At 38.2% G+C, this 26,975-nt stretch overlaps 2 protein-coding genes across 2 annotated transcripts in view; both read right to left on the bottom strand.

Annotated features, from left to right (window-relative positions):
• DNAJC1 (DnaJ heat shock protein family (Hsp40) member C1) overlaps positions 1 to 26,975 on the bottom strand; it is a 215,946-nt gene that overhangs the window by 31,107 nt on the left and 157,864 nt on the right. The gene's annotated exons all lie outside the window — the stretch shown is intronic.
• LOC116881208 (Y-box-binding protein 1-like) lies at positions 8,960 to 9,728 on the bottom strand. The gene has a single exon (XM_032880836.1). The coding sequence runs from the start codon at positions 9,345 to 9,347 to the stop codon at positions 9,006 to 9,008; it is 342 nt and encodes a 113-aa protein (XP_032736727.1). The 5' UTR covers positions 9,348 to 9,728; the 3' UTR covers positions 8,960 to 9,005.

Genomic DNA, 26,975 nt, shown 5'->3' with positions numbered 1-26,975 from the left:
TAAATAGCCCCTAAAAATTGATCTAATTGTTAAACTGAATGAAAAAAAATAACTTCAAGATTATAAAATCTTTTTTGCAAAAGCAAAAATTCTAAGAGCAAGCATATTCTCTGCATTTTATTCAGTACTACTTGGTCAAACCCAAAGCTGAGCAAACAAAAAAAAAAAACCCCAAAACAACACCCCCCCATTATTTAATAACAAATAACCATGTTACAATAACTTTACATTACATTGTAGCACTAAACTACTCCCTACCAGAGGCGGCAACCACTCTGGTATTAAACACTACTCCTCCAGGAGTCCGCAGAGAAATGGAGGAAGGCCACCTTATTTTCTTGAATTAAAAAAGAAAAAAAAGAAGGAAACCTTTGAGACAAATACCTTTTCTAATCACCATTTCCGATAATGAACAGGCATACATCAGGCTGTTTGCATTACAGAACCATCAGCACAGAAAAACAGTCAGAGGTGAGTGACCCCAGGGACTATCTCCACAGCTACAGCAAAGCTTCTCCCTGACACTAATCCTCCCTGTCATTCTCCCACTGTGCTCTAACCACACTGACATCCGCCTGCCTCACTGCAAGCTTAACGGGGCCCTTCCTGACTTTTTACTGTCTCCCCCAATCAATGGTTCAAGCGTGCTCTTTTCACCATGTCCAAATGGCAGCTTCACTCATAATCAAAGTGCACTGCCCCTGTTAAAGGGCTTTCCGAAAGGCTCTCCCATTTGCATTCATTTGCAAAGCAAACTACTTTTATTCACTTTGTTCTGCTATCAAGAATGTTCCCTGAAGCAGATAAATTGGCATAAATACAACCTGCCACTTAAGAGTCAGTAAATAATAGCCAATAGTAGGGAGGATTTTATCAATCATTCTATTTTGTATCCACTAAAAGCTGAAAGCCTCAAACATATTCATCAGTACAGCCGGTACCATACATGCATAAATTCACTTCTATAAAAAGGTAGTCTCCATAGGGTATAGTCAGAATTTCTTTGATATTTAATGAATATCAGAAGTCTAATGCGCCATATCCAATAATTTGAAAATTTACACTGAAGGTTTTTTTCTTTTTGCTTGTTTGTTTTAACTTTATTTAGGGGAAAAATATTATATGGGCATTAGCGGGACATGAGTGGATTTCCAAGGAAATATTTTTATTCCTAAAAAAGCTGAAACTTTAATAATTACACCAACTGACTTCAGCAATGCCCAAAGAGAATAAGAATTTAAGTTTATGGTAAAAGTCATACCAGGAGTCCTGAGGTTGACATTGCACAGAGATACAGTATTCAAACTATATAGTGTAACAATGCAAATTCACATTAAATCAAGTCATCTTACCTCTGTATTAATCATACAAACTTTTTAAGCAAAAAGTTGTCTAAAATATCAATACTGTAAGCCATTGTGTCACATATTAAACTAATTCTTTACAATAATTCCTATTTTTAATCCACCGGCTTTCCAAATATGCTGCAGACATGAATAATGGACATTAAAAATCAGATTTTAATTCTTTGTTAATGAATCTTAAAGTACAGTGCCACTTTTTTTCTGGGAAGGAAACATTTTAAGTATCTGGACTGACATTCTAAAAAAATCATCTATTGCTATGACAATCTTTCCTTTTAGTTTCATAGTTATTTCATGGCTGTGCTTTTCATTATTAATATTAAAAAAAACTGGATCGATCATAACTAGGCCCATAATCTGAAATCTTTGAAAGAATCCCTTTAGCAATTCATTATTCTCTCTCCTACAGCTGTAAGGCACTTTGGTGAATGTGTAATTCCTCAGCAATAGTTAGTTGTGTCTTTAGAAGCAACAGAGCCTACTGTGATCCAGCTACTACAGCAGCCATGAGGGTGGCCATGGTGTGAATGTATTCTCCTTGTTCTAATCTGGAGCCAACTGTAGCTGTGAAAGTCAAATGAATGCATAAGCATACTGCTTTGCCACTTAAAACCATGTGTGTCCAATATTACTGAGACACTGGGCCAAAAATTCATCTCTACAGTAAAGTAATGGAAGACACCACATGGTGTGGGGACAGCTGTTGTGACTACACAAGCATTCCAATTTTGCATCAGAAAAGCCCCGCTCTGGGAATAAATCTCCATACTGAATAAAAAATGAGTAAGTTTTCAAATTATTCAATATTTTTATGTAATGACCTCAAAATATATCTACTAAAGTAAGAGCTGATATGAAAATTTAAATTGTATTCCCAAATAATATCCCTTTGGGATAGATTTTTATCATAAAACCACATATGTTCAAAGATTTGATGTCTTTGAAAATCCTTACTATTCTTGGGGGAGAGGAGTTGGAAGCTGTACGGGAAAGCACACTCTATTTTTTGAGTAATCTATACATACCTTCCCCCTCACAGCTGTAGACCATAAAATGTTAATTACTAAGTATCATGCAATTAGGTACTGAAAACTTATGGCCAATTTAGAAGAAATTTTATATGTATTTATTATATTTTCTTTAAAGACAAAAGGTCCATTTCTATCTGATAGATATTAAAACTCCCTAATGAATATTTCTATTGAAATGACCTACTAATGATTATTATTTTATATAATTGCAAAAGTTACAATTTTGGATTCAACAATTTTTAATAGATTCAGCTCCACTCAAATTCTTGGACATTTATTTAAGAAATAATATCCTTGCAAAAGAGCATCACCACTTAAAGTATCAGATATATCAGATATATCTGATAATGGATACCGAATAATGCGAATGGTATATCTAATATTCTGCTACCTTCCAAATCCATGTTCTATACTGGCTTTGTGTTTCAGGATGCATATTTGATGTTCACCTCTACAGTTTTCCTTTCCAATTTAAAAACCGAGCAGTTAAGGACCCTTGACTATTTATATGAATAAATCGTATGTAAAGACAACCAAACAAAATAACTTTAAAAAATCACTTCAAGTGTCCTTTCACTCTTAAGAGGAGAAACTCTTCTTTAAAGAATTTCTTGTAACTTCCCCCAAACTGTTGTTCCAAGGTTGTGACCCTTCAGCAGCAATCACTTCATGTTGTGCCCAGAAACGTCTCCTCATCTATGAGTTAGCTATCTTCCCCAAAAGAGAGGTCTACCTTTGGACCAGTGACCCTAAAGGGTGGCTGTGGGCTGGTGCCAATCTGCCAACAGTTTGTTACCCATCTGCGACAAAGTAAGTCCATAAACTTGAAGTAAGGGTTAGAGCCAGCAAATTAAAACTGCCACAACAACCAAGTATGTGAGCAAAAACGTTTCTTCTTCTTCTTTGTTTTGTTTTGTTTTGTTTTTATTAACAAAAAATGTATTATTTGCTCCAGGGGTACAGGTCTGTGAATTGTCAGGCTTACACACTTCACAGCACTCACTATATCACATACCCTCCCCAATGTCCATAACGCAACCACCCTCTCCACACTCCCCTACCCCCTGCAACCCTCAGTTTGTTTTGTGAGATTAAGAGTCTCTTATAGTTTATCTCCCTCCCAATCCCATCTTGTTTCATTTTTTCCTTCCCTATCCCCCAACCCCCACACTCTGCCTCTCAAATTCCTCATATCTGGGAGATCATATGATAATTGTAATGGAATACTACGCAGCCATCAAAAGAAATGAAATTTTTTTTTTTTTTTTTTGCAACAATGTGGGTGGAACTAGAGGGATTATGGAACTAGAGGTATTATGCTGAGTGAAGTAAGTCAATCAGAGAAAACTCTTCTTTTTTAAACAGAATATAAGCCAGTAAAATGTCAAACTACCATGGCGGGTCACATTAAGTGTGAGCTGCATTCTTCTTTGGCACAATAGGACTACAGATTGGTCAGCAACAGATGGAAATGAAAATGTTCTAAACTGGGTGCCTGGGTGGCTCAGTGGGTTGGGTGACTGACTCTTGATTTTGGCTTAGGTCATGATCTCATGGGTTGGGAGATCAAGCCCCACATTGGGCTCCATGCTCAGCAGGGAGTCTGCTTGAGATTCCCCCCCCCCCTCCCCCCCCCCCCCCAACTCGCATGCTCTTTACCCCCCCCCCAAAACTAAAAATATTTTAAATCTGGTTCTTTACTAAAGATACCTGAGAAACTTTGGCCAAGACAATGCATGTACTTCTTTACTTCCTCTCTGGGGAGCAACAGTAAATAAATCCCCCTGGAGAAACGGACTAAAGTATGTTTGATCCAGTCTTTTAAAAAATATTTTATGGGACGCCTGGGTGGCTCAGTTGGTTAAGCAGCTGCCTTCGGTTCAGGTCATGATCCTAGCATCCTGGGATCGAGTCCCACATCGGGCTCCTTGCTCTGCGGGGAGCCTGCTTCTCCCTCTGCCTCTGCCTGCCATTCTGTCTGCCTGTGCTCACTCTCTCTCCCTCTCTCTGACAAATAAATAAAATCTTTAAAAAAAAATATTTTATGCCACTAAGTGTTGTGGTGATTTGATACACAGTAAAATACAATACAGCAGGATTACTCTGAGATAGGAAAGAGAAAATTGTAATAGGCTTCAGGTGGAAGATGTCTAGGATGTCTGAGCCATAATGGGATGACTAGGGTGGCTTCAGCAAAGCGGGGCAGGGTCAGGAGATGTGGCCAGAAAGGTAAGAAGGTAAAATCACATAAGGACTTCGAGGCCACTGCAAGGATGCTGGCTCCTTTATTCTGCATGACAGTAAAGCTACTGGAGGGATTTTTTTTTTTTTTTTAAGGGTTTATTTATTAGAGAGTGAGCGCAAGCATGGCATAGGTAGGGGAAAGAGAGAATCGGAGGGAGAGAAACTCAAGCAGATTCCCCACTGAACAGGGAGTCTGATGTGGGGATTTTTTTTTTTTTTTAAGATTTTATTTATTTACTTGAGAGAGAGAGAGAGCATGAGAGGGGTGTGGATCAGAGGGAAAAGCAGACTCCCTGCTGAGCAGGGGCCCCATTCAGGACTTGATCCCGGGACTCCAGGATCATGACCTGAGCTGAAGGCAGTCACTTAACCAACTGAGCCACCCAGGCACCCCTGATGTAGGGATTTGATCCCACAATCCTGAGACCATGACCTGAGCCACAGGCAGATGTCAGGTGTCTGAGCCACCCAGGTGTCCCTGGAGGGATTTTTTTTTAATTGAGGTATAATTACACACAACATTACAATAGTTTCATATGTATAACACAATGATTGGATATTTGTATATATAGTTGATCCTTGCTTGAACAACATGGGTTTGAACTGCATGGGTCCACCTACACACAGGTTTTTTTTGTTTTTTTTGTTTTTTTTTTTAAGTAAATACAACACTGTAAATGATTTTAGTAACATTTGTTTTCCAGCTTTATTGTAAGAATATATAATACATACAAAATATGTGTTTTTAAAAAACTTTTAAAATTTATTTATTGACAGCGAGAAAGAGCATAAGCACGGGGAATGGCAGGGAGAGGGAGAAGCAGGCTCCCTGCTGAGCAAAGAGCCCAACGTGGGGCTTGATCTCAGGACCCTAGAACCACGACCTGAGTTGAAGGTGGACACCCAACTTACTGAGCCACTCAGGCACCCCTAAAATATGTGTTAATTGACTTATTATATTATCAGGCTTCTGGGCAATCATAGGCTAATAGTAATTTTGGGGGAGTCAAAAGTTACAAGGTTTTCAACTGAGCACAAGGTGTGGGGGTGGACTGGCACCCCACCCCCCATGCTGTTCAAGAGTCAACTGTATTAAATGATAACATAAGTCTAGTTAACATGTCACCGTATATAGTGACAGAATTTTGTTTTCTTGTGATGAGAACTTTAAGAAAATTATTTAAATTCTATTTAGTTAACATACTGTGCAACACTGATTTCAGAAGTAGAATTCAGTGATTCATCACTTACATGCAACACCCAATGCTTGTCACAACAAGTGCCTGCTCTAATACTCATCCCCCATTTAGCCATCCCCCACTCACCTCCCTCCATCACCTCTCAGTTTGTTCTCCATCCTTAAGAGTCTCTTATGGTTGGTTTCCCTTTTTTCCCCTCCCACATGGTCATCTGTTTTGCTTCTTAAATTCCACGTATAAGTGAAATCATTTGATATTTGTCTTTCTCTGACTTACTTCACTTAGCATAATATACGCTAGCTCCATGCACTTCCTTGCAAATGGTTAAGATTTCACTCTTTTTGATGGCTGAGTAAAATGCCATTGTGTGTATATGTACACACACACACACACACACACACACACCACTTTTAAAGAAATTTTTTAAAGATTTTATTTGTCAGAGAGAGTGAGCACAGGCAGACAGAGTGGCAGGCAGAGGGAGAAGCAGGCTCTCTGCTGAGCAAGGAGCCTGATGTGGGACTTGATCCCAGGATGCTGGAATCATGACCTGAGCCGAAGGCAGCCGCTTAACCAACTGAGCCACCCAGGCGTCCCTAAAGAAATTTTGTAAAAGATTTTATTTATTTTAAGAGAGACTGAGTGAGAGAGCACAAACAGTGGGAGAGGGAGAAGCAGACTCCCTGCTGAGCATCCCAACTCAGGGCTCCATCCCAGGACCTTGGAATCATCACCTGAGTCAAAGACAGTTGCTTAACCAACTGAGCCACCCAGGTGCCCCAATATACCACATCTTTTTTTTTCTTTTCGCTTTTTTTCTTTTTTAAAGATTTTATTTATTTGTCAGAGTGAGCACAAGCAGGGGGAGCAGTAGGCAGAGGGAGAAGCAGGCTCCCTGATGAGCAAGCAGGACTGATGCAGGACTCGATCCCAAGACCCTGGGATCATGAACCCAGCAGAAGGCAGATGCTCAACCGACTGAGCCACCAAAACATCCCCATACTACATCTTCTTACGGACACTGGGGTTCTCTCCAAAGTTTGGCTATTGTTGATAATGCTGCTATAAACACTGATGTGCATGTACCCATTCAAATTAGTATGTTTGTATCCTTTGGGTAAATATCTAATAGTGAGTATAATTGCCCGATCGTAGGGTAGCTCTATTTTTAACTTTTTGAGGAATCTCCACACTGTTTTCCAGAGTGGCAGCAACCCGATCCCATTCTCACCAACAGTGCGAGAGGGCTCCCCTTTGTCCACATCCTCGCTAACACCTGTTCACTCTTGTGTTGTTAATCTTACCCATTCTGACAGATTTGAGGTGGTATCTGATGAGTTATTAAGATTTACTCTTAGCAACTTTCAAATATGCAATACAGTATTATCTACAGTTGTCATGCTGTATCCCATGACTTATTTCGTAACTAGAAGTTTGTACCTTTTGAACTCCTTCATCCATTTCACCTACTCCCTACCCTCCCCTTCTGGCAACTACCAATCTGTTCTCTGTATCTATGAGCATGATTTCTTGTTCGTTTGTTTTTGGATTCCAATATAAATGATATCATATGGTATTTGCCTTACTCTGACTTACTTCACTTAGCATAATGCTCTCAAGGTCCATCCATGTTGTCACAAATGGCAAGAATTTCTTCTTTTTTTATGGTTGAATAATTGTGTGTATACACACACATGCACTCACACATATATATGTATATTTTATGTACACTTATATACATAATATATATACACAGCACATTATTTTTCCCTTTCATCTGTCAATGAACACTTAAAGATTGTTTCTATATCTTGGCTACTGTAAATAATGCTGCAGGAAACATTGAGGTGCATATAGCTTTTTGCTGTTAGTATTTTCAGTTTCCTTCAGATAAGTACCCAGATATGGAATTACTGGATCATATGGTAGTTCTATTTTTAATTTCTTGAGGAATCTCCATACTGTTTTCCATAGTGCCTGCACCAATTTACCTTCCCACCAACAGTGTGCACAAAGGTTCCTTTTCTTCCACATCCTTCCCAACACTTTTTTTTCTTGTCCTTTTGATACTAGCCATTCTAACAAGTGTGAGGTGATATCTCTTTGTGGTTCTGACTTGCATTTCCCTGATGATTAGTGATCTTGGGCATCTTTTCATGTATCTGTTGGCCATCTGTATGTCTTCTTTGGAAAAATATCTATTTAGGTCCTCTGTCCATTTTTTAATCAGACTGTTTTTCTGCTATTGAGTTGTACTGAGTTCTTTAATGTTTTGTATAGTAACCCCTTATTAGATATAGAATTTGCAAATATCTACTCCCAGTCAGTGCACTGCATTTTCATTTTTGTTGATAGTTTCCTTTGCTGTCCAGAAAGCTTTTAGTTTGATGTAGTTCTACTTATTTTTGCTTTTGTTGCCTTTCCTTTTGGTGTCAGATCCAGAGAGTCATTGCCAGGACCTTTGTCAAGAAGATTACTGTTTTTTTTTTTTTTTAAGATTTTATTTATTTATTTGACAGAGAAATCATAAGTAGGCAGAGAGGCAAGCGGGAGCAGTGGCGGGTGGGGGGGGGCGGAAGCAGGCTCCCCTTTGAGCAGAGAGCCCGATGCGGGGCTCCATCCCAGGACCCTGAGATCATGACCCGAGCTGAAGGCAGTGGCTTAACCCACTGAGCCACCCAGGTGCCCCTCTTCTAGGATTTTTAAGACTTCAAGTCTGAGGTTCAAGTTTTTCTTTCTTTCTTTCTTTTTTTTTTTAATTATCTAAGACCTTTATTAACTGGTGCTTGCCATTTGTTGACTGTTTAAAAATCAAATTGTAAATCTTTATTACAAATTAAAAATAAGATTCTTAAAAATCTCAACGTGACCAGTTATGAGACAATTTAAAAATCTTTAAAGATGTATTGAGAAAAACCAGGTTTTTTTTTTTAAGACTTTTTCATTTCCAAAAAGAGACGTCTTTAGGTAAAAATAATAAAAGCCCCATGCTGCATAGATAATGCAGACAGTGCTATTTATCTGATCAGTGGGCAAAAAGCAAGCACTTAAGGTCTTCAAGTCCAAACTTTTGTTCATTTTGTATTGCTAGAATTTCATATTCATTTCTTCTTGTTGATGGTGTAGAGATGGTAAGCTGGCATTTAGTCAGAGCTGCCCTGCTCAGCCTAGGAAGTGGATGAATCCTCAGCTGGTGGACTCGCTGCTTTTGTCTCTTTGCCATCTTGTGGTTTAGGGTTTTCTGGGTATCTGCGATGGTGCGAACGTTGAGGTGGCTGCTGACCTTGGATCTCATCTTCTTGATTTTCCTTAGCTTTTTCATTGCTCTCCTCTCTAGGCTGTCTTTGGTGAGGAGGACCCCTGCAGAATCGTGGTGTATAATCCGGATGCATATTCTGTCTCACTGGTCTACCTTGTTCTCCTGCCTTCTGGGTGTCAGCACCTTCCATCATCTCTCCCTGCACAGGAGGGTTGGAAGACTGTGGTCCATGGCCATGGAGGCTCTGCATGTAGTAAGGGGGGAACCCTCACCTGTGGGAAGGCAGCACTGTTAGGCCTGGCCTTCAGGAGCAGGCTCCAATCCTTCTGTCCTTTTCCCCACTCACTATTCTGGTAACTGTGCTGGGAGTTGTGATGTGGAGGACCCCTGTGATGTGGGTAGCACGTATAATGGTTACGGTCTGCCGCATATCCACTGCTGTACACTAGAGATCCACCAGGCCCTGTCACATTTATGCCTCTGAAACCTTTTCTCATTCATCAAACTCCACGGTCTCTCCATCTCCTACATTGTGAAGGTACTTCCGGGGTTATTCTTTATGGTAGTCTGACACACAAACACATCTTCCTTGGTGTTATTCCTGTTGATGAAACTATACCAGTTTCTTACATTGAACCATTTACTGTTCCCACAACCTTCCTTGCGATGATCTTGTCCCCGCTGGCAGGCGCCAGCTATGTGAAGCCACTTCAGTGGTGTAGGGCTTGGTGTCTGCGACGCTGAGGGTGGGGGTGGCGGTTGGCTGCTCGTGGTTGCAGTGATGGTGACTGGGGCCAGCTGTAGCTCCTCCCAGGGTGTGAAGAAGGCCACTGGAGGCAGTGAAGCTGCTTGGGGCTCTCTGGGGTCCTCTTTCCACTCCCCTTTGGAACTCTAGATTCAAGTCTTTAATCCATTTTAAGTGTAAGTGGTATAAGATAGTGGTCTGGATTCATTCCAGGTAGAGGGACAAAGTTGGCCCAAGACGACCACATCTAGTACCACAGCTGGGACTGGCATCAATTTCTTTTTCTTTCTTTTTTAAAAGATTCTGTCAGTCTGTTTATCTATCTTAGACAAAACATGCATTCTTGAGCGGGGAGGGGTAAGGGGAGGGAGAAGGACAGGGGGAGAGGGAGAGAGAAAGAATTTCAAGCAGACTCCGAGCAGAACATGGAGCCGGATGTGGAGCTTCACTCCACAGCCCCAAGATCATGGCCTGAGCAGAAACTAAGCCTTGGACGCTTTGTCCATTGAGCCACCCAGGTGCCCCCTGGCATCAGTTTCTAATTAAATTTGTGCTATGTGAGTAATACTTTCTTAAGTCTCTAATGGTAGTACTAATCTCTATAATTTTCCTAGGAAAGCAATATTTTTGAATTATTATGTGGGGGTACTCTTTCTCAACTGGGGTTCCTTGCCTGAACGATAAGATACAGAAAACTATTGAAATGACACTTTTTTAAATTCTCCCAAGGATGGTACATAACTAGCATAGGAGAGAAGTTAGTTCATTACATATACTAAATGCATGAGCAATAGGGCATAATTCTCTTGTTAAACCCTGCCTGAGAAAGGCTGAGGGAGTAGTTACTTACGGTTTGCATAATTGACATCTTAGATTGGTGTTCTTCAGGCTATTTTTAAATAAAGCCTTCCTGCCCATTTTTATTCCTTTCCTTGGAACACTGTTAAATAACAAATTCAGGTTGGGGAAAAGATCTGGAGGGAGGTGTCAAACTACTCCTGTGCGGTCTTTTATCCAGTCCCCTTGTCCTACCCTACACCTTTAATTCCTGAGCTCTTCTGGGCTTGTGTGACATGAGTCAGTCTCCTGCAAGGGCAGATGGGGGGAAAGGTAAGGCCTAAGATGCTGGTAATTATCTACTCCTCCCCATCTTACAAAATTTCATTAACACTGCCTGACTGCTACAGTTGTCTCTTCTAGTCTTTGTTCCAGGGTTTATGCCTTTTTTATTCCTTTATTCTCATTTTGTGAGGATTTAGAAGGGACAAATGATAAACAAATGGGATCAAAGTGATCTATTAAACAAGAATATAGCTTTATGTGAAAAAACTTGCAAAGTCTTATTTAAAATGGTGAAACACACATTACATTATTCAAATTCTAACCTAAACAGTATGTACTAGAATCATCCATTCATGAAAATTTAATATGGTAACAAACAGCTGACTCCATTTTATGATATTTGATTGCTGATAGCTTTGAAGTCTCACTCTTCCCTTTGTGCCCTGCATCTGGGCAAGCTGTTAAAGCCCAGGAGGGGCACCTGGGTGGCTCAGTGAGTTAAAGCCTCTGCCTTTGCCTCAGGTCATGATCTCAGGGTCCTGGGATTGAGCCTCATATCGGGCTCTCTGCTCAGTTGGGAGCCTGCTTCTCCCCCCCTCTCTCTCTGCCTGCTTCTCTGCCTACTTGTGATCTCTGTCTGTAAATAAATAAAATCTTTTAAAAAAAAAGCCCAGGAGACTGAGACCTTGCAAGCCCCTCCCTGTGCACAAGAACCCTCACCCCACCCCCACTCTCAACCACAATGAAAAACTCCAAGCCAGTTTCCTTTTCCTTTTCTCTCAAGCAATTTTGGGCTAATATGGGAAGTCTGCCCTGTTTGCCTCAGAGAGCTGTATTATATAGTAAAATGAATTTTGTATACTCCTAGTGTCTCTGTGTGTGACATCATCAGTCTTGGTTATCTGAGCTAAATTTGGTGTGTGGAGGAGGTCCATCTTATTTCTGCAAGGGACACAATTGGTATTGGAAGCAGGATGTATAGAGGAGGACCCCTACCCCTGGCTGAGGGACTTTTTTCTCTTGCTTCAGTTTTCTTTGTGGCTTGGTGCTACATTTGCTGAGTTCTACCAAACCTCTGTTATAGACTGAACCAATTCAAGGTGGAAGTTTCAGTAACTGGTGTTTAGGGAGAGGTGTATGGGATGGGGCCCTCTAGGCTGTCTTGAGTCATATCTCAGCTCAAACCAGTCTTATGTGTCTTACATTGAGTTGCGTGTTGTGATTCAGTCCTAAGCCATGACTGACGCTAGATTCAGGAAAGACTCATCCTGTGATTGACTGGCTGTGTGTCTCAATCAGATTATAGCCCGTATTCTACAGAGGGGCTTAGACTTGCAGCTTCTACAGTACATAGGCCCACTGGGTGATCATTTGTGTGTGGAAGAATAGCAGGCATTATTTGAAGAGTTGAATTACTCAGATTTATTCTAAAGGCACACGGCTTGATAGGACCCTACAAAATTCTTCTATAGCTTCTGCTGCCTATTTCTCTGACCCCGGAATGATCTTGATCCTCAAAAACACCCATGGAATACCTGTGGTACAGCCAAGGCATTCGCTGAACCACTGTCATGGGGAAGAGCCCTAATCCTGATGATACTGATTTGAGTCTCTGAAAGAAGGAATTTATAAATATGAGGAGTGTAGAGAAGACCTCCTTGAAATACATCTAGTAATCACCACCAGTAAGTAGCAGGAGAAAAGAAAAAGAAACCTGGATACAGGGGGAGTGCATTGGTTTGTTAGGGTGGCTATAATAAAATGCCATAGACTGAGCAGCTTGGACAACAGAAATCTATTTTCCCATAGTTCCAGAGGCTAGAAGTCCAAGATTAAGGTGCCATCAGAGTTGTTTCTTGTGAGAACTCTCTTCCTGGCTTGTAGATGGCCTTTTCTCTGTATGTGGGAGGAAGAGAAAGAGAAATAGATCCCTGGTTTCTCTCCCTCTTCTTAAAAGGACACCAGTCTTATCAGGTTAGGGCCCCACTCTTATGACCTCATTTAATCTTAATTACTTCCTTAAAGGCCCCATTTTCAAATAGTCACTTTGGGGCTTAGGGGTTCAATGTGTGAGGTGGGGGGGGCAATTCAGTCTACAATAAGGAGGAAACAAAAACTAAAAACAAAAGTACACTATTAGACCCAGGTAGTAACCTGAAATTTACTAAAAGAATTCATACAACACAAAGATAAAAGGGCACGGACTGGCTTTGTGCTTCTATAATATTGGTTTTGAATTAATTTAAAATCTGCTGAAGTATACCAATTGCCAAACTTTCATGGGTTTATACAGGGCTCAAATTGTGGTCGTACTTGGGATATCAGTAAGCTTAAACAAAGTGCCACCTATAATATTGGGGGAACTACTGAACATGATGAGAGGATAAACAGGTACGCCTCACCTTAACCACAGGCACTACTCTTGCCAAATTGCTCATGGTTGCAGTAGCCATCTCCTAAAATATCCCATAGTGGTCATGGACTCTCTGACTGGATGAGTAATAAAATTAAGTAGTTGCCACTTACAAATTATCTTGATAAAATGGAACCCCATGGACCTCCTCTCCCATTAAAACAGTTAATAATGTCCAATGTATATTAAAACGTGGCTTTTTAATGATTGAAACCCACTATACAAGACACATTTAGAGAAGGGGTGATTATCCCCACTGCTCTGCCATTTAACAGCTCAATTTGGCCTGCTCTTAAAGTTGGGAAGAATGAATGGTGCCTCATGGTGGATTACCTCAAGCTTCATGCTGTGGGTCTCATTAATGTCCCAGTGGTCAGTATTATTGCAGTTACTGACTTCATCCAATCAGCAACTGGTAAATATTTTGCCATTATAGATTTGGTGAATATGTTTTGTTTAGTGACTATTTCTACAGCCTCTTTAGTTTAGTTTTGTTTTGTTTTTTTTTTTAAGATGTACTTACTTTAGAAAGAGAGCAAGCGGGGGGCTTGGGGGAAGGGGCAGAGAGAGAGGTAGAGGGAAACCCAAGCAGACTCCGTAGCTGGGAGTGGAGCCTGACATGGGGCTTGATCTCACGATCCTGAGATCATGACCTGCGCCAAAACCAGGAGCTGGATGCTTAACCAACTATGTCATCCAGGTGCCCCTTGAGTGCAGACTACTTCACCTCCAAAGTATGACACCCTTCTCCCCAGCTACCATGGGGAGCCTCAACAGCCTTGTGATCACACACAGTCTTTAAGGGCAAGATCTTAACTATATCCTGCTTTCAGTAGGAAGACAAGTATGACATTACATTGGTGACTTTGTCCCCTGAGGAGATTTATTTGACCTGCTCATTCAGAAGCTCACAAGAAAATGGGCCCCTGCCTCATACTTAGTGTAAGGTCCTGTAACCTTGGTTAAAGTCTTGAAAATTAAATGGTGAACAGAGGGCTGCTCTACTCATGATGCTTCAGGAAACAGCTTTTGAGTCTCTCAGACCCACAACATCTTTTAGGCTTTTTTGGGTTCTAGAGGAAACACATCTCTCTTTTATGTATTGTACTTAAGTCCTTTTATGCTGTTACTTACAAACTGGCTCTCCTTGAGTGGGGGTCCCTTTTTTAATAAAAGGCTCTAGAATGCATCCAAATTTGCAAATTTGCTGACACTCCTGTTAATGACCCCTAGAGACTCCTTTACTGTAAAGGTTTTGGCAACTTTCTGTCAGCATCAGAATACCATTTATATAAACATAATAACTTTAAAATGGTAAAAGCGCAAATATTTGAATTTTGCTAAAATTAAACTTTTGGCCTTTCAAAGAAACTTTTAAAAAATGAAAAGGAAAGCCGCTAACTGGGAGCAAACATTCCACAACACATTTCAGAAAAAAGCCTTGTATCACAATTTGTTTATCCATTCTCCTATTGATGGACATTTGGGTAGCAGCCAGCTGCTGGTTAGCATGTATGATGAACACAGCTGCTATGGACATTTATTTATACCTGTCTTAATGGTCAAATGTTTTAATTCCTCTTGGATAAATACCTGGCAGTGGAATTGCTAGGTCATAGGGAAAGTATCTATTTTATTTTATATTTTTCCAAGCAAGTTGTATTGTTTTACATTCTAACCAGCAGTGTATGAAGAGGCCCTCCAGGTCTTCACCCAGACTTGGTATTACATTGTTTTAGTTTTGACCATCCTGATGGGAATGAAATGTATTTTGGTAATAATTTGCATTTCCCACATTACACATGGTCTAGTTTACATATATTTACATTTACATATGTTTATTGACCCAACTGAATATTACTTTTATGAATCTGTGTTTGTCTTGCTTATTTGTTAATTGATTAAGAGTTCTTTGTTTTGTGGACATAAGATCTTTGTCAGATATGTTTTATGAATATCTTCTTCCATTCTGTAACTTATATTTTCCTTTAAAATCTTTGAATTAAAAAAAAATCCTTTAAATTTGAAATAATTTCAGATTCATAGAAAAGTTGTAAAAATAGTAGAGTTCCCATATACTCTTAATTCAGCCTCCTATGATGTAAATATACTTTTATTGAAATATAATTGACATATAACGTTATATTAGTTTCAGGTGTATAACATGACTGGCTATTTGTATACATTGCAAACTGGTCACCACAGTAAGTCTAGTTAAATCAGTCACCATACATAGTAACAAATTTTTTTCTTTTGATAAAAACTTTTAAGATCTATTCTCTTAGCAACTTTCAAATGTGCAATACCATACTAATGATAGTCACCATGTTGTATATTACATCTCAATAACTATTTTAAACTGGAAGTTTGTACCTTTTGACTCCCTTTACCTACTTCGCCTCCGCCCTACCTCTGGCAATCACCAGTTTGTTCTCTGTATCTATCTGCCTTGTCTTGGAGCTTACCATCTATGTTTTCTTCTAGGAGTTTCATGGTTTCAGGTCTTATGTTCAAGTCTTTAATCCCCTTTGAATTAATTTTTGTGTATGATGTAAGATGGTAGCCCAGATTCATTCTTTTGCATGTGGCTGTCCAGTTTTCCCAACACCATTTGCTGAAGAGACTTTCCTTTCTTCATTGTATATTCTTGGCTCCTTTATCATAAATTAATTTCATATATGTGTGGGTTTATTTTTGGGCTTTTTATTTTGTTCCATTGTTCTATGTAACTGTTTTCATGCCAGTATCATCATGTTTTGATTACTATAGTTTTGTAATAGTTTGAAACCAGGGAGCACGATGCCTACAGCTTTCTTTCTCAAGACTGCTTTGGCTATTCAGTCTTTTGTGATTCTATACACATTTTAGGATTGTTTGTTCTGTGAAAAATGCCATTGGAATTTTAATATGATTGCACTGAATCTACAGATTGCATTGCATAGTGTGGATATTTTAACAATATTCTTCCAATCTATGAGCATGGTATATCTTTTTTTTTTTTTTTTTAAAGATTTTATTTATTTATTTGACAGAGAGAGATCACAAGTAGGCAGAGAGGCAGGCAGGGAGAGAGGGGGAAGCAGGCTCCCTGCTGAGCAGAGAGCCCGATGCGGGGCTCGATCCCAGGACCCTGAGACCATGACCTGAGCCGAAGGCAGAGGCTTAACCCACTGAGCCACCCAGGCGCCCCGAGCATGGTATATCTTTCCATTTTTTTGTGTCTTCTTCAGTTTCTTTCATCTTTGTTCATAGATAGTATACAGGTATTTTATCTCCATGGTTAAATTTATTCTTAGATTTTTTTTTTTTTTTTTTTGTATAACTGATTTTTATGTCCCGAAACCTTAGTGAATTTGTTGATTGGTTCTAACAGTTGACTGGTGGAGTGTTCAGGGTTTAAAAATATAATACCATGTCATCTACAAACTGTCCTTGCATCCCTGGAATAAATCACACTCGATCATGGTATATGGGACTTTTGATATATTGCTGAATCTGGTTTGTTAATATTCTATTGAGGATTTTTGCATCTGTGTTCATGAGAGGTATTGGCTTGTAATTTTTTCTTTTGCCTTCCTTGTCTGGTATCAGGGTTTTTTATTTATTTATTTTTTGAAAAGTTTAAGAAGGATTGGTATTTAATTCCTCTTTGAATTGTTGGTAGAATTCACCAGTGAAGCCGTTGGGTTCTGGACTTCTGTTTGTTGGCAGATTTTGATTACTGATTCAATGTCCTTATTAGTAATCAGTCTTTTTTCTTTTTAAGCAAGCTTTGTGCCCAACATGGGGCTTGAACTCACAACCCCAAGATCAACAGTCACATGTTCTACCAACTGAGCCAGCCAAGCATCCCTCAGATTTTCTATTTCTTCATGATTCAGTCTTTGTCAGTTGTATATTTCTGGGAACATGCATTTCTTTGAGGTTGTCCAATTTGTTCGTGTATAACTGTTCATAGTTTCTTATGGCCCTTTATATTTCTGTGGTATAAGATGTGATATCTGTTTCATTTCCGATTTTGAGTCCTTTCTTTTTTCTTGGTGAGTCCAGTTAAAGGTTTGTCAATTTTGTCTTTCAAAGAACTAGGTTTTAGTTTCATTGATCTTTTCTTTTTCTTTTTAGTCTCTATTTCATTTACTTGAGTGATCTTTATTTCCTTCTGACTGCTAACTCAGTGCTTTATTTTTTTTCTAGTTCCTTGAGGTATAAAGCTAGGTTGTTTGACATTTTTCTTATTTTTTTTTTTTTTAAGATTTATTCATTTTTGAGAGAAAGAGACAGTGAGCACAAACAGGAGGGAAGGGTGGGGGAAGAAGCAGATGCCCCACTGAGCTTGGAGCCCAATGAAGGACTCAGTCACAGGACCCTGGGATCATGACCTGAGCTGAAGGCAGATGCTTAATGACTGAGCCACCCAGGCATCCTCTTGTTTCTTGATATAGGCATTTATTGCTATGAACTCTCTTTTTAAAACTGCTTTTGCTGCATCCCATAAGTTTTGATATATTGTTTTTTATTTGTTTCAAGATACTTCATTTTCTTCTTTGACCCACTGGTTGTTCAGCTGCATGTTGTTTGTGAATTTTCTAGTACATTGTGGGAATGACTTACATGGATAAGTTATAAAAGACATCACAGCTTCTGTCTTGCTCTCTCTTCTATTGCTTGGCTCTGGAGAAAGCCAGTGCTAAGTTGTAAGGGCACTCAAGCAGTCCAACAGATAAGTAGTGATAAGAAGAGACCGTTCCTCTTCAAGATCAAAGGGCAACCATTCGTGTTGTTTAGTATAGTGAAGATACTGCCTCCCTCTGGAGGAAAGGGGAGCCATGCTTACTGCATGCAGATTTGGGTTCCTTAAACTTAGGGGAACATAGTAACATAATCCACTGGTTGTACAGGGGGTCATACGGACCTCTTTGTATTGTTCTGTGGGAACGGGGCTTAGGGAACCAGAAGAAAAATACTAAAATTCTAGCTACTACTTTTGCTGTGAGTAATACAATGTCCTTTGTCTCTGATCAAGGAGTCTTGTGTCTTCAAAAAGCATGACACTATGGCAGGTTAACTTACTCATTTGCAAGCAGAGTAAAATCTCCAACTCTTCATAGTTCTTGACAGTTTTGGTGACAAAGATGGGACTATATTTGGTGTGAAAGCTAGTCATTTATTTGAATGGTCATAAGAGAACTTCAAGTGTTTAAAGAAACACTACCAGTATATTATATAGCCTGCAGATGACTGAGGAGGTGTCTCCAAAATAAGACTACCCTTGGTTACCCAGAGGGATAACTGGCTTGTTATTTATGTGCTATATGATGGGGTTATCCCTACAGGAGGAATTTTCCAATTTTAAAAAGTGGTACGAAATTTGTTCCTGACTATCTGAACTGACCAATGACATCACCTACCATGGTGGTGGAAGGCATTCAGGTCAATCTCAACTCCAGGGTTGTTACTGATGACCAAATTGCCACAATTTCCTGTGGGTAAAGGCAGAAACTGTACAATTGTTAATATATCCCACAATACCTGAGGCTTGTGGGATTGGCATAAAAAAGCTGGTATTCTGGCCACTGCTACTGCTACAGCAATAAACTGTCCTTTATCTCCAATCTCATGTTTTCCACTAGTATCGTTGAAACTGTGGTGGGCTAACTTGTTAGTCTACAAATAGGGTGAAACTGTAGACCCTTCACAGTTGTTGACAATCTATGCCCTTTCATTTTCTTAAAATGCTAAGTTTTTAATTTTCAGGAAGTACAATTTATTAATATTTTTCTTCCAGTTGTTTCACTACCATCTATTGGAAGTCCATTCTTTACCCATCTTAATTGCCTTGATACCATTGTCAAAAAGCAACTGGCTGCATCTAATTCAGGATCCTCTGTCTGTTACAATGGTTTACTTGTCTACTGTATGCCATATAATTTCCATTATATAGGTAAATTTAAGATGTAGCAAATCACATTTTCTTTTTCTTTCTGTTTTTTTTTTTTTTTGCATTAAAACTATTTTAGGGGCACCTGGGTGGCTCAGTCAGTTAAGCATCTGCCTGTCTCATGTCATGACCCCAGAGTCCTGGGATGGAGCCCTACTTTGGGCTCCTTGCTCAACAGGGAGTCTGCTTCTCCCTCTCCTCCCTGCTCCTCCTCTTTCTCACTCTTTTTCTCTCAAATAGATAAAATCTTTACACACACACACACAACCCGATTTTAAATTACAAAGAAATGTTCAGTCTATTTAAATCTTTATCCCTGCTTGTAGAATAATGCTGTATAATCTGATCATGTATGCAAAGGACCTATATCATGACTTCCAGTGTTTGTTCCCCTTACCCCCACCATTTTTTTTAGTTACATCTATTGTTCTACAGAAGTTATATCTTGTCTTGCTTTTCCTAAAATAATGTCATCACCTTTAAGATTAGGAAACTGACAAAAAGAGGTATTATAATTTTTTTAAGGCCTCCTAGGAAGTCAATATAGGAACCAATTTAGGATTAACAGTTCCTAATGATAATGCTGCTATAAACACTGGGGTACATGTATGCCTTTGAATTAGTAATTGTGTATTATTTAGGTAAACTGGCTAAATGACTAGTGCAATTACTGGGTAATAGGATAGTTCTATTTCTAACTTTCTAAGGAAACTCTATACTGTTTTCCAGAGTGGCTGTACCAGTTTGTATTCCCATCAATAACGTAAGGGGGTTCCCTCTTTCTCTACATCCTTGCCAACACTTGTTTCTTTTGTTAACAGGTGTAAGGTGATATCTTATTGTAGTTTTGATTTGTATTTCCCTGAGGATGAGTGATGTTGAACATCTTTTCATCTGTCTGTTGGCCATCTGTATGTCTTTTTTTGGAAAAATGTCTATTCATGTTTTCTGCCCATTTTTAAATTGGATTATTTGGTTTTTGGGTATTCAGTTTGATAAGTTCTTTACAGATTTTGGATACTAACCTTTTATCAGATATGAGATTCACATATATCTTCTTCCATTCCATAGGTTGCCTTTTAGTTTTGTTTCCTTCACTGTGCAAAAGCTTTTTATTTTGACGTAGTCCCAGTAGTTTATTTTTTGCTTTTATTTCCCTTGCTTCAGGAGGCATATCTAGAAAAATGTTGGTATGTCTGATATCACAGAAATTACTGTTTGTGCTCTCTTCAAGGACTTTTATGGTTTCACGTCTCACATTTAGGTCTTCAATCCATTTTGAGTTTATGTTTGTGTATGGTGTAAGAAAGTGGTCTAGTTTCATTCTTTAGCATGTTGCTGTCCAGTTTTTCTGACACCATTTGTTGAAGAGACCATCTTTTTCCCACTGGATGTTCTTTCCTGCTTTTTTGAAGATTAATTCACCATACAGTTGTGGGTTTATTTCTGGGTTTTGTATTATGCTGCATGGATCTATGTGTGTGTCTGTTTTTGTGTGGAAACAGCTCAAGAGTCCATCAAATGATGAATGGATAAGGAAGACATGATATAAACCTAGAATATTACTCAGCCATAAAAAAGAATGAAATCTCACCATTTGCAACAACATAGATGGAGCTAGAGAGAATTATGCTAAGTGAAATAAAGTCAGCCACAGAGACAAATACCATGTGATTTTACTCATAGAATTTAAGAAACAAAAGAGAGAGAGGCAAACCAAGAAACAGACTCTTAACCATAGAGAACAACTGATGGTTACCAGAGGGGAGAAGGATGGGGGAATGGGTTAAATAGGTGATGGGATTAAGGCACTTACTTGTGATGAGCACCACCAGGTGTTGTATGGAAGTGTTGAATCATTATACACTGGAAACTAATACTACACTGTATGTTAACTAAGTGGAATTTGGATAAAGACTAAAGAAAAGCTCCTAACGAAAGAAAAAATGTATTCTGGACAAAAATATAAATGACTAAAACCCAACTTTTACTGTATCATTTACATATACATACAAAGACATATATATGTAAATGATATAGTAAAAGTGTATTTTACTCTATAATAAATATATTGGAAATATATATAATAAATATAAATATATTGGAAATGAGCACTGGTAAATTTATATTAGAAAATTTTGTAGAGTCATTAGTTTCTACTGTTTTTTATATGCTGGAAAGTAGAAAAATGTCTTCTAAAGGATTACAGTAGGACTACTTGAAACTGTTGCTTTTAGAACAATAGAGAAAAGTATAAAAAGTCAGTTATATGCATCACTATTACACTACTTAGGATAAAGTAAAATTATATTTCAAGACTAACATGAAGTTAACAGAAAATTTTTAGAACACGACAGTGGGTTTAAGAACTCATGAAAAAGCAGTTAAAATTACTTTTCTTCAGTTTTGGCAGAAATGAATAGGTCTACCAGCTTGTCAGTCATGTTTTGAAATTCTATAATTTTAAATTATGTTAGTGGTAAGTCATCACATTTTTAGAAGATCACATATTTAGTACCTGAGAGGTAGTCTTTAAAAGTCAGTTTGACCACACTTAAAAAAAATTTATTAAATCATTATTGACTGCATTAAGATATAGATAGCATACTAAAAATTAACCTATTTAAAGTATCTGATTCAGTGTTTCTTAGTATGTTGTACGATGATCACTATAATCAATGTTAAAACAATGTTATAAACAATGTTAAAACATTTCCTTATCCCCAAAAGAAATCTTTTACCTTTGCCCCAACCTCCTTAGCCCTAGACAACCGCTACTCTACATCTTTCTCTAAAATTTTCCCTATTCTGGGTATTTCATGTAAGTGGAATCATATGGTGTGTGCGTTCTTTTACTTAGCATAATGTTTTCAAGGTTCCTGCTATAGTGTGTATCGGTACAATTCCTTTTTATTGCCAAATAATATTTCAGTGTACGGATATATCACATTTTGTTCATCCAGTAATCACCTGATGGACATTTGGATTGTTTCCACTTTTTGACTATTATGAATAATACTGCTATGGGCATGTCATGTATAAGCTTTTGTGTAGACATATTTCAGTCCCTTGATTAGATACTGAAGAATGGTATCTTAATGATATGGATACTGAATGATATGGTAACTCTTTAACTTTCTGAGGAACTGCTAGTCTGCTTCCCAAAGCAGTTGCACCATTTTACATCTCACCAGCCATTCACAAGAGTTCCAGTTTCTCCATGTTTTTGCAAAGATTTTTTATTATCTTTTTTGGCCAGCTTACTAGGCATAAAGTGATATCTCACTGGTTTGCATTTCCCTGATGTGAAGTATATATTCTAGATATATACCTGATAAGGGTCTGGTATCCAGCATACATAAAGAATGCCTTAATTAGGCAAAAAAGAACTTCATAGACATTTCATAAAGACATTTCAAAAAGAACTTCATAGACATTTTTTCCAAAGAAGATACACAAATGGCCAGTAAGCATATGAAAATATACTCAATGTCATTAGCTACCAGAGAAATGTAAATTAAAACTGCAGTGGGTGGTCCAGTATGGGATAAGTAGTGGGTAAGTAAGATTTTGAGACATAAGGCTCAAGAATTCAGGGATTAGGTCCTACAAGGCTTTGATGGTCTTCTTTGACACAGCCAGGTACAATAATAAGCATCTATAAGTACTTCACATATATTAAATCATTTAATACTCAACAATCTATGAGAGCATCACAGAGCATTGAGATATAACTTGTCTAAGAGCTTACAAATTTGATCCACTATTAAAAATCCACCAGTGTTCCCATTTTCTATAGGAAAAAAAAGTTCAGGTTCCTATGCATGACATATAAAGACTTGGCATCTGGTCCTTGCCTTCCTCTCCAGTTTTATTTCATCTTAATCATTGCGTCAGATATCCAAAACTACCGGCTGAACAGTCAGGCTGTTACTTATCTCTGTGCCTTTTTGAATATTTTCCTTTTGCCCAAAAGGCACGATTGTGCGTGGTCTACCTAACTCCTTCTCTATTAAGAATACGTTTCCACTGAGAGGCCCACCTGGTCTGTCCTCATTGGAAAACCTCTTAAGCACTCCTGATTCTCAAGCCTTCAGACTTGGACTGGAATCTATACCATCACGCTATAGTCCTCCTCACCAAAGATAGCCTTCAAACTACACTACAGGCCTTTCTGGGTATCTAGCTTGCAGACAGAAGATCATGGGACTTCTCAGCCTCCAAAAATCACGTACAAGCTCTGGATTAAAAATCAGCATATATAAAAACTGAACAGGATTTTACTGGCTTTGGAGCTCAGGGAGATGGCAGAATAGAAGAAACCTGAGCTTACCTCCTCCCACAGACACATCAAGAATGCAACTCACTCTGAAAATGACCTGAAGATGAGCAGAACCGCTCTCCCACAGCTGAAGATATAAAGAAAAAGCCACATCAAGAAGAGTAGGAGGGGTAGAGACCTAAAGACATTTATAGACTTAAAGTGAAGTGTTGAAAAAACACATACCATGCAAATGAGAGTGAAAAAAAAAATGCAGGGGTAGCAATATTTATATCAAGACAAAATCAACTTTAAAACAGACTGTAACAAGAAACAAAGGCATTACATAATAATAAAGGATCAATCCAACAGGAGGATAAAACAATTGTAAATCTGTGCTAGAAGCACAGCACAGGAGCACAAATGGAAGCATAAATATATACAGCAAATATGAACAGACATAAAGGGAGAAACTGACAGTAATACAGTAATAGTAGAGGACTTTAACACCCTCTTTACATCAATGGATAGATCATCCAGACAGAAAACCAATAAGGAAACAATGGCTTTGAATGACAAATTAGACTAGATGGCCTTAATAGAAATATACAGGACATTCCATCCAAAAACAGAATACACATTCTTTTCAAGTGCCTATGAAATATTCCCAGGATAAATCACAAGGAAGGCCACAAAATAAGTCCTAATAAATTTAGGAAGATTGAAATCACCAATCATTTTGTCTAAACACAACAGTATGAAACTAGAAATCAATTACAAGGAAAAAAAAAACTGGAAAAAACAAAAAATATGTGGAGACTAAACAACATGTTACAAAACAACCAATGGGTCAATGGAGAGATTAAAGAAGAAATCAAACAATACTCTGAGACAAATGAAAGTGGGAACACCATGGTTCAAAATCTGTGGGACACAGCAAAAACAGTTTAAAAGGGAAGTTTATAGTGATACCTGCCTACTTCAAGAAAGAAACATCTCAAACAAGCTAGCCTTACAAACCTAAAGCAACTAGAAAAAGTAAAAGTAATCCAAGTGTCCATCAATAAGTGATGGGAAAGATATGGCATATATATCTACAATGAAATATTACTCAGACATAAAGAATGAAATATTGCCCTTTGCTTTAAGGACCTAGAGGGTATTATGCTCAGTGAAGTCAGACAGGAAAAGACAAATCGTTTATGATCTGAATCAAAAACAAAAGAAAACAACTGAAAAACCAGAAACAGGCTCCTAAATACAAACTGATGATGGCCAGGGGCGGGCATGGGCAAAATACTGAAAAAGTTTCAGTACAAACTCTGAGTTGTAAAATAAGTCATAAGGATAAAAAGTACAGCATAGGGAATATAGTCAATAAAACTGTATTAAGTTTGTATGGTGAACATACAAACATACTTTATTGTGAGCATTTCATATATACAAACGTAGAATCACTATATTGTACACCCAAAACTAATATTGTATGCCAACAATACTTCAATTAAAAAAAAAAAAAAGGAGGGGGGCGCCTGGGTGGCTCAGTTGTTAAGCGTTTGCCTTTGGTTTGGGTCATGATCCCAAGGTCTTGGGATGGAGCCCTGGCATCAGGCTCCCTGCTTTGTGGGAGGCCTGCTTCTCTCTCACCCACTCCCCCTCCCTGTGTTCCCTCTCTCACTGTCTGTCAAATTGGTTAATAAAATCTTTAAAAAAAAAAAAAAAAGAGTAGGTTTTCTCAGTGAAGCCTTTCTAACTCCCAGAATACTGAAGTATCCCATACCATTAATACACTTTTACAAAAATCGCAGTATTATATTATGATGGTCTCTTTACATAACTGTGTGTATGATAATCTCCTAAAGTTTTGGGACCATGCCTTCCATTTACATATTCTCAATGCCTGTAGCACATTATAAAGTTAGTAATTCATGAATAATCACTGTGGGGAAAAAGTAGAAGAAGCTGTAGGAGAAATAGGTGGAAAGTCTACCAGGCCCCTTTGGAGGTAGAAAAATAACTTAAGATGTATTATTAGAAGTGAATAACATACACAAATGGGAAGTAACAATAATTACATATTTCTCTCAAGATTAGTGAGGCTCAAAATGTAGATCTCTTGCTCAGTAAGTCTACTGAAGATATATTTTCACGTCTCTGGGAATATTTTATGTATTTACATCTTTTAAAGTTAAATGTAATCTCAGGGGAACAGATATTTTTGTCTCCAGCAGAAAATGTCCCATATCATCCTATTTGGGGAAAAAAATAACAAAAAGACATTGAAGGGATTTTAAAAAATTAGGATTTATGATTGTAAATGGTACAGGGGAAATGAGAAATCCACCGTATTCTTTCTAGTCTATTCAACTATGGTCCATCCAGTATTTGTCAAAGTCACAGTATTCAGTAAGTATTACATACGTACACTGGAATCTAAATAGCTTTTTAAAGCATGGTGTGTGGGGGGGAACAATTTTAGTAGTTATATTCTCTTAGAAAAGCCATATTCAGTTGTTGTATATGTTGAAATATTTAATAAGATATTTAGAATTAGAAGGATCACAGAGACAATTTAAGATAGAAGAAACCAAAGCCTTTGGAAGTTGAAAAATCTTCCTCAGCTTCAGTGGACAGTCAGGGGCAGAGCCAGGTTAAGACATTGTTGTCCAGCAGCCCATTGTCAGGTTTATAGGTTACCAATCAATGTAGGTGTTAAGATGTCACTGCCAGTGGGCATACATGTTGTATCATGGGATATCTTAAATATAGATCAAGCTAAAGTGTTTAAGTGGGATACCTTTTCAATGTTTCTACAAACTTAAAAAGTAGGATTATAATTTTAAAGAGTATCACAGTCATGACAAGACTTTGTAAATTCTATAGATGAGGATAAATATCATTTCCTTTTGTTTTGTTATCAGATAATAAAGTCCTAGAAACATAGTAGGTGCTCAGAAAACACTTGTTGAATTGATGAAAAGAATACCATCTGGTAGTGTCAAGTATTAACCATTAATAAGGGAAGGCCTGTGAAACTTACAGAAAGGGGATAGGAACAAGAATATAGCTAGGAAAAACATAATAAAGGGGAGTAATTTATAAAATCATAATTAAAAAAATAGGTGTTATTTAGGTCTTTTCTAAACTCTGCAAATTCAGAGACAACTACAAACAATGTATTAGAAACTGTTGAGGTGAAAACAAAACTTAGAGGAAGTGTGTACTTAAGAACTGCTTCTTCGTAAGTGTAGTAAATTTTCATGTTTTATTCACACCTCCTTATGACCAGTGGGATACATCTGTAAGATGACTCCTAGGATGAAGGAAGTGGATGTGAAAAGTATAAAAACCACTATCACACCAGGATCAAGTCATAGCATAAAACCTTCCATAATACTCATATGTGTCATCATACATCTAATTGCATTTTTATACAGGGACGTTTAGGGTGTTTTTCCC

Source organism: Lontra canadensis, unplaced genomic scaffold, assembly GCF_010015895.1.
Source record: "Lontra canadensis isolate GAN:19392208 unplaced genomic scaffold, GSC_riverotter_1.0 scaffold72, whole genome shotgun sequence".
In the NCBI taxonomy this organism is placed as follows: Eukaryota; Metazoa; Chordata; class Mammalia; order Carnivora; family Mustelidae; genus Lontra; species Lontra canadensis.
Note: the sequence above shows the minus strand (reverse complement) of the source record. Positions and strands in the feature narration are given on the sequence as shown.

Coding starts and splice junctions, on each gene's coding strand:
- LOC116881208 (XM_032880836.1), bottom strand. CDS start 9,347: ATGCAGAGCCTCCATGGCCATGGACCACAGTCTTCCAACCCTCCTGTG.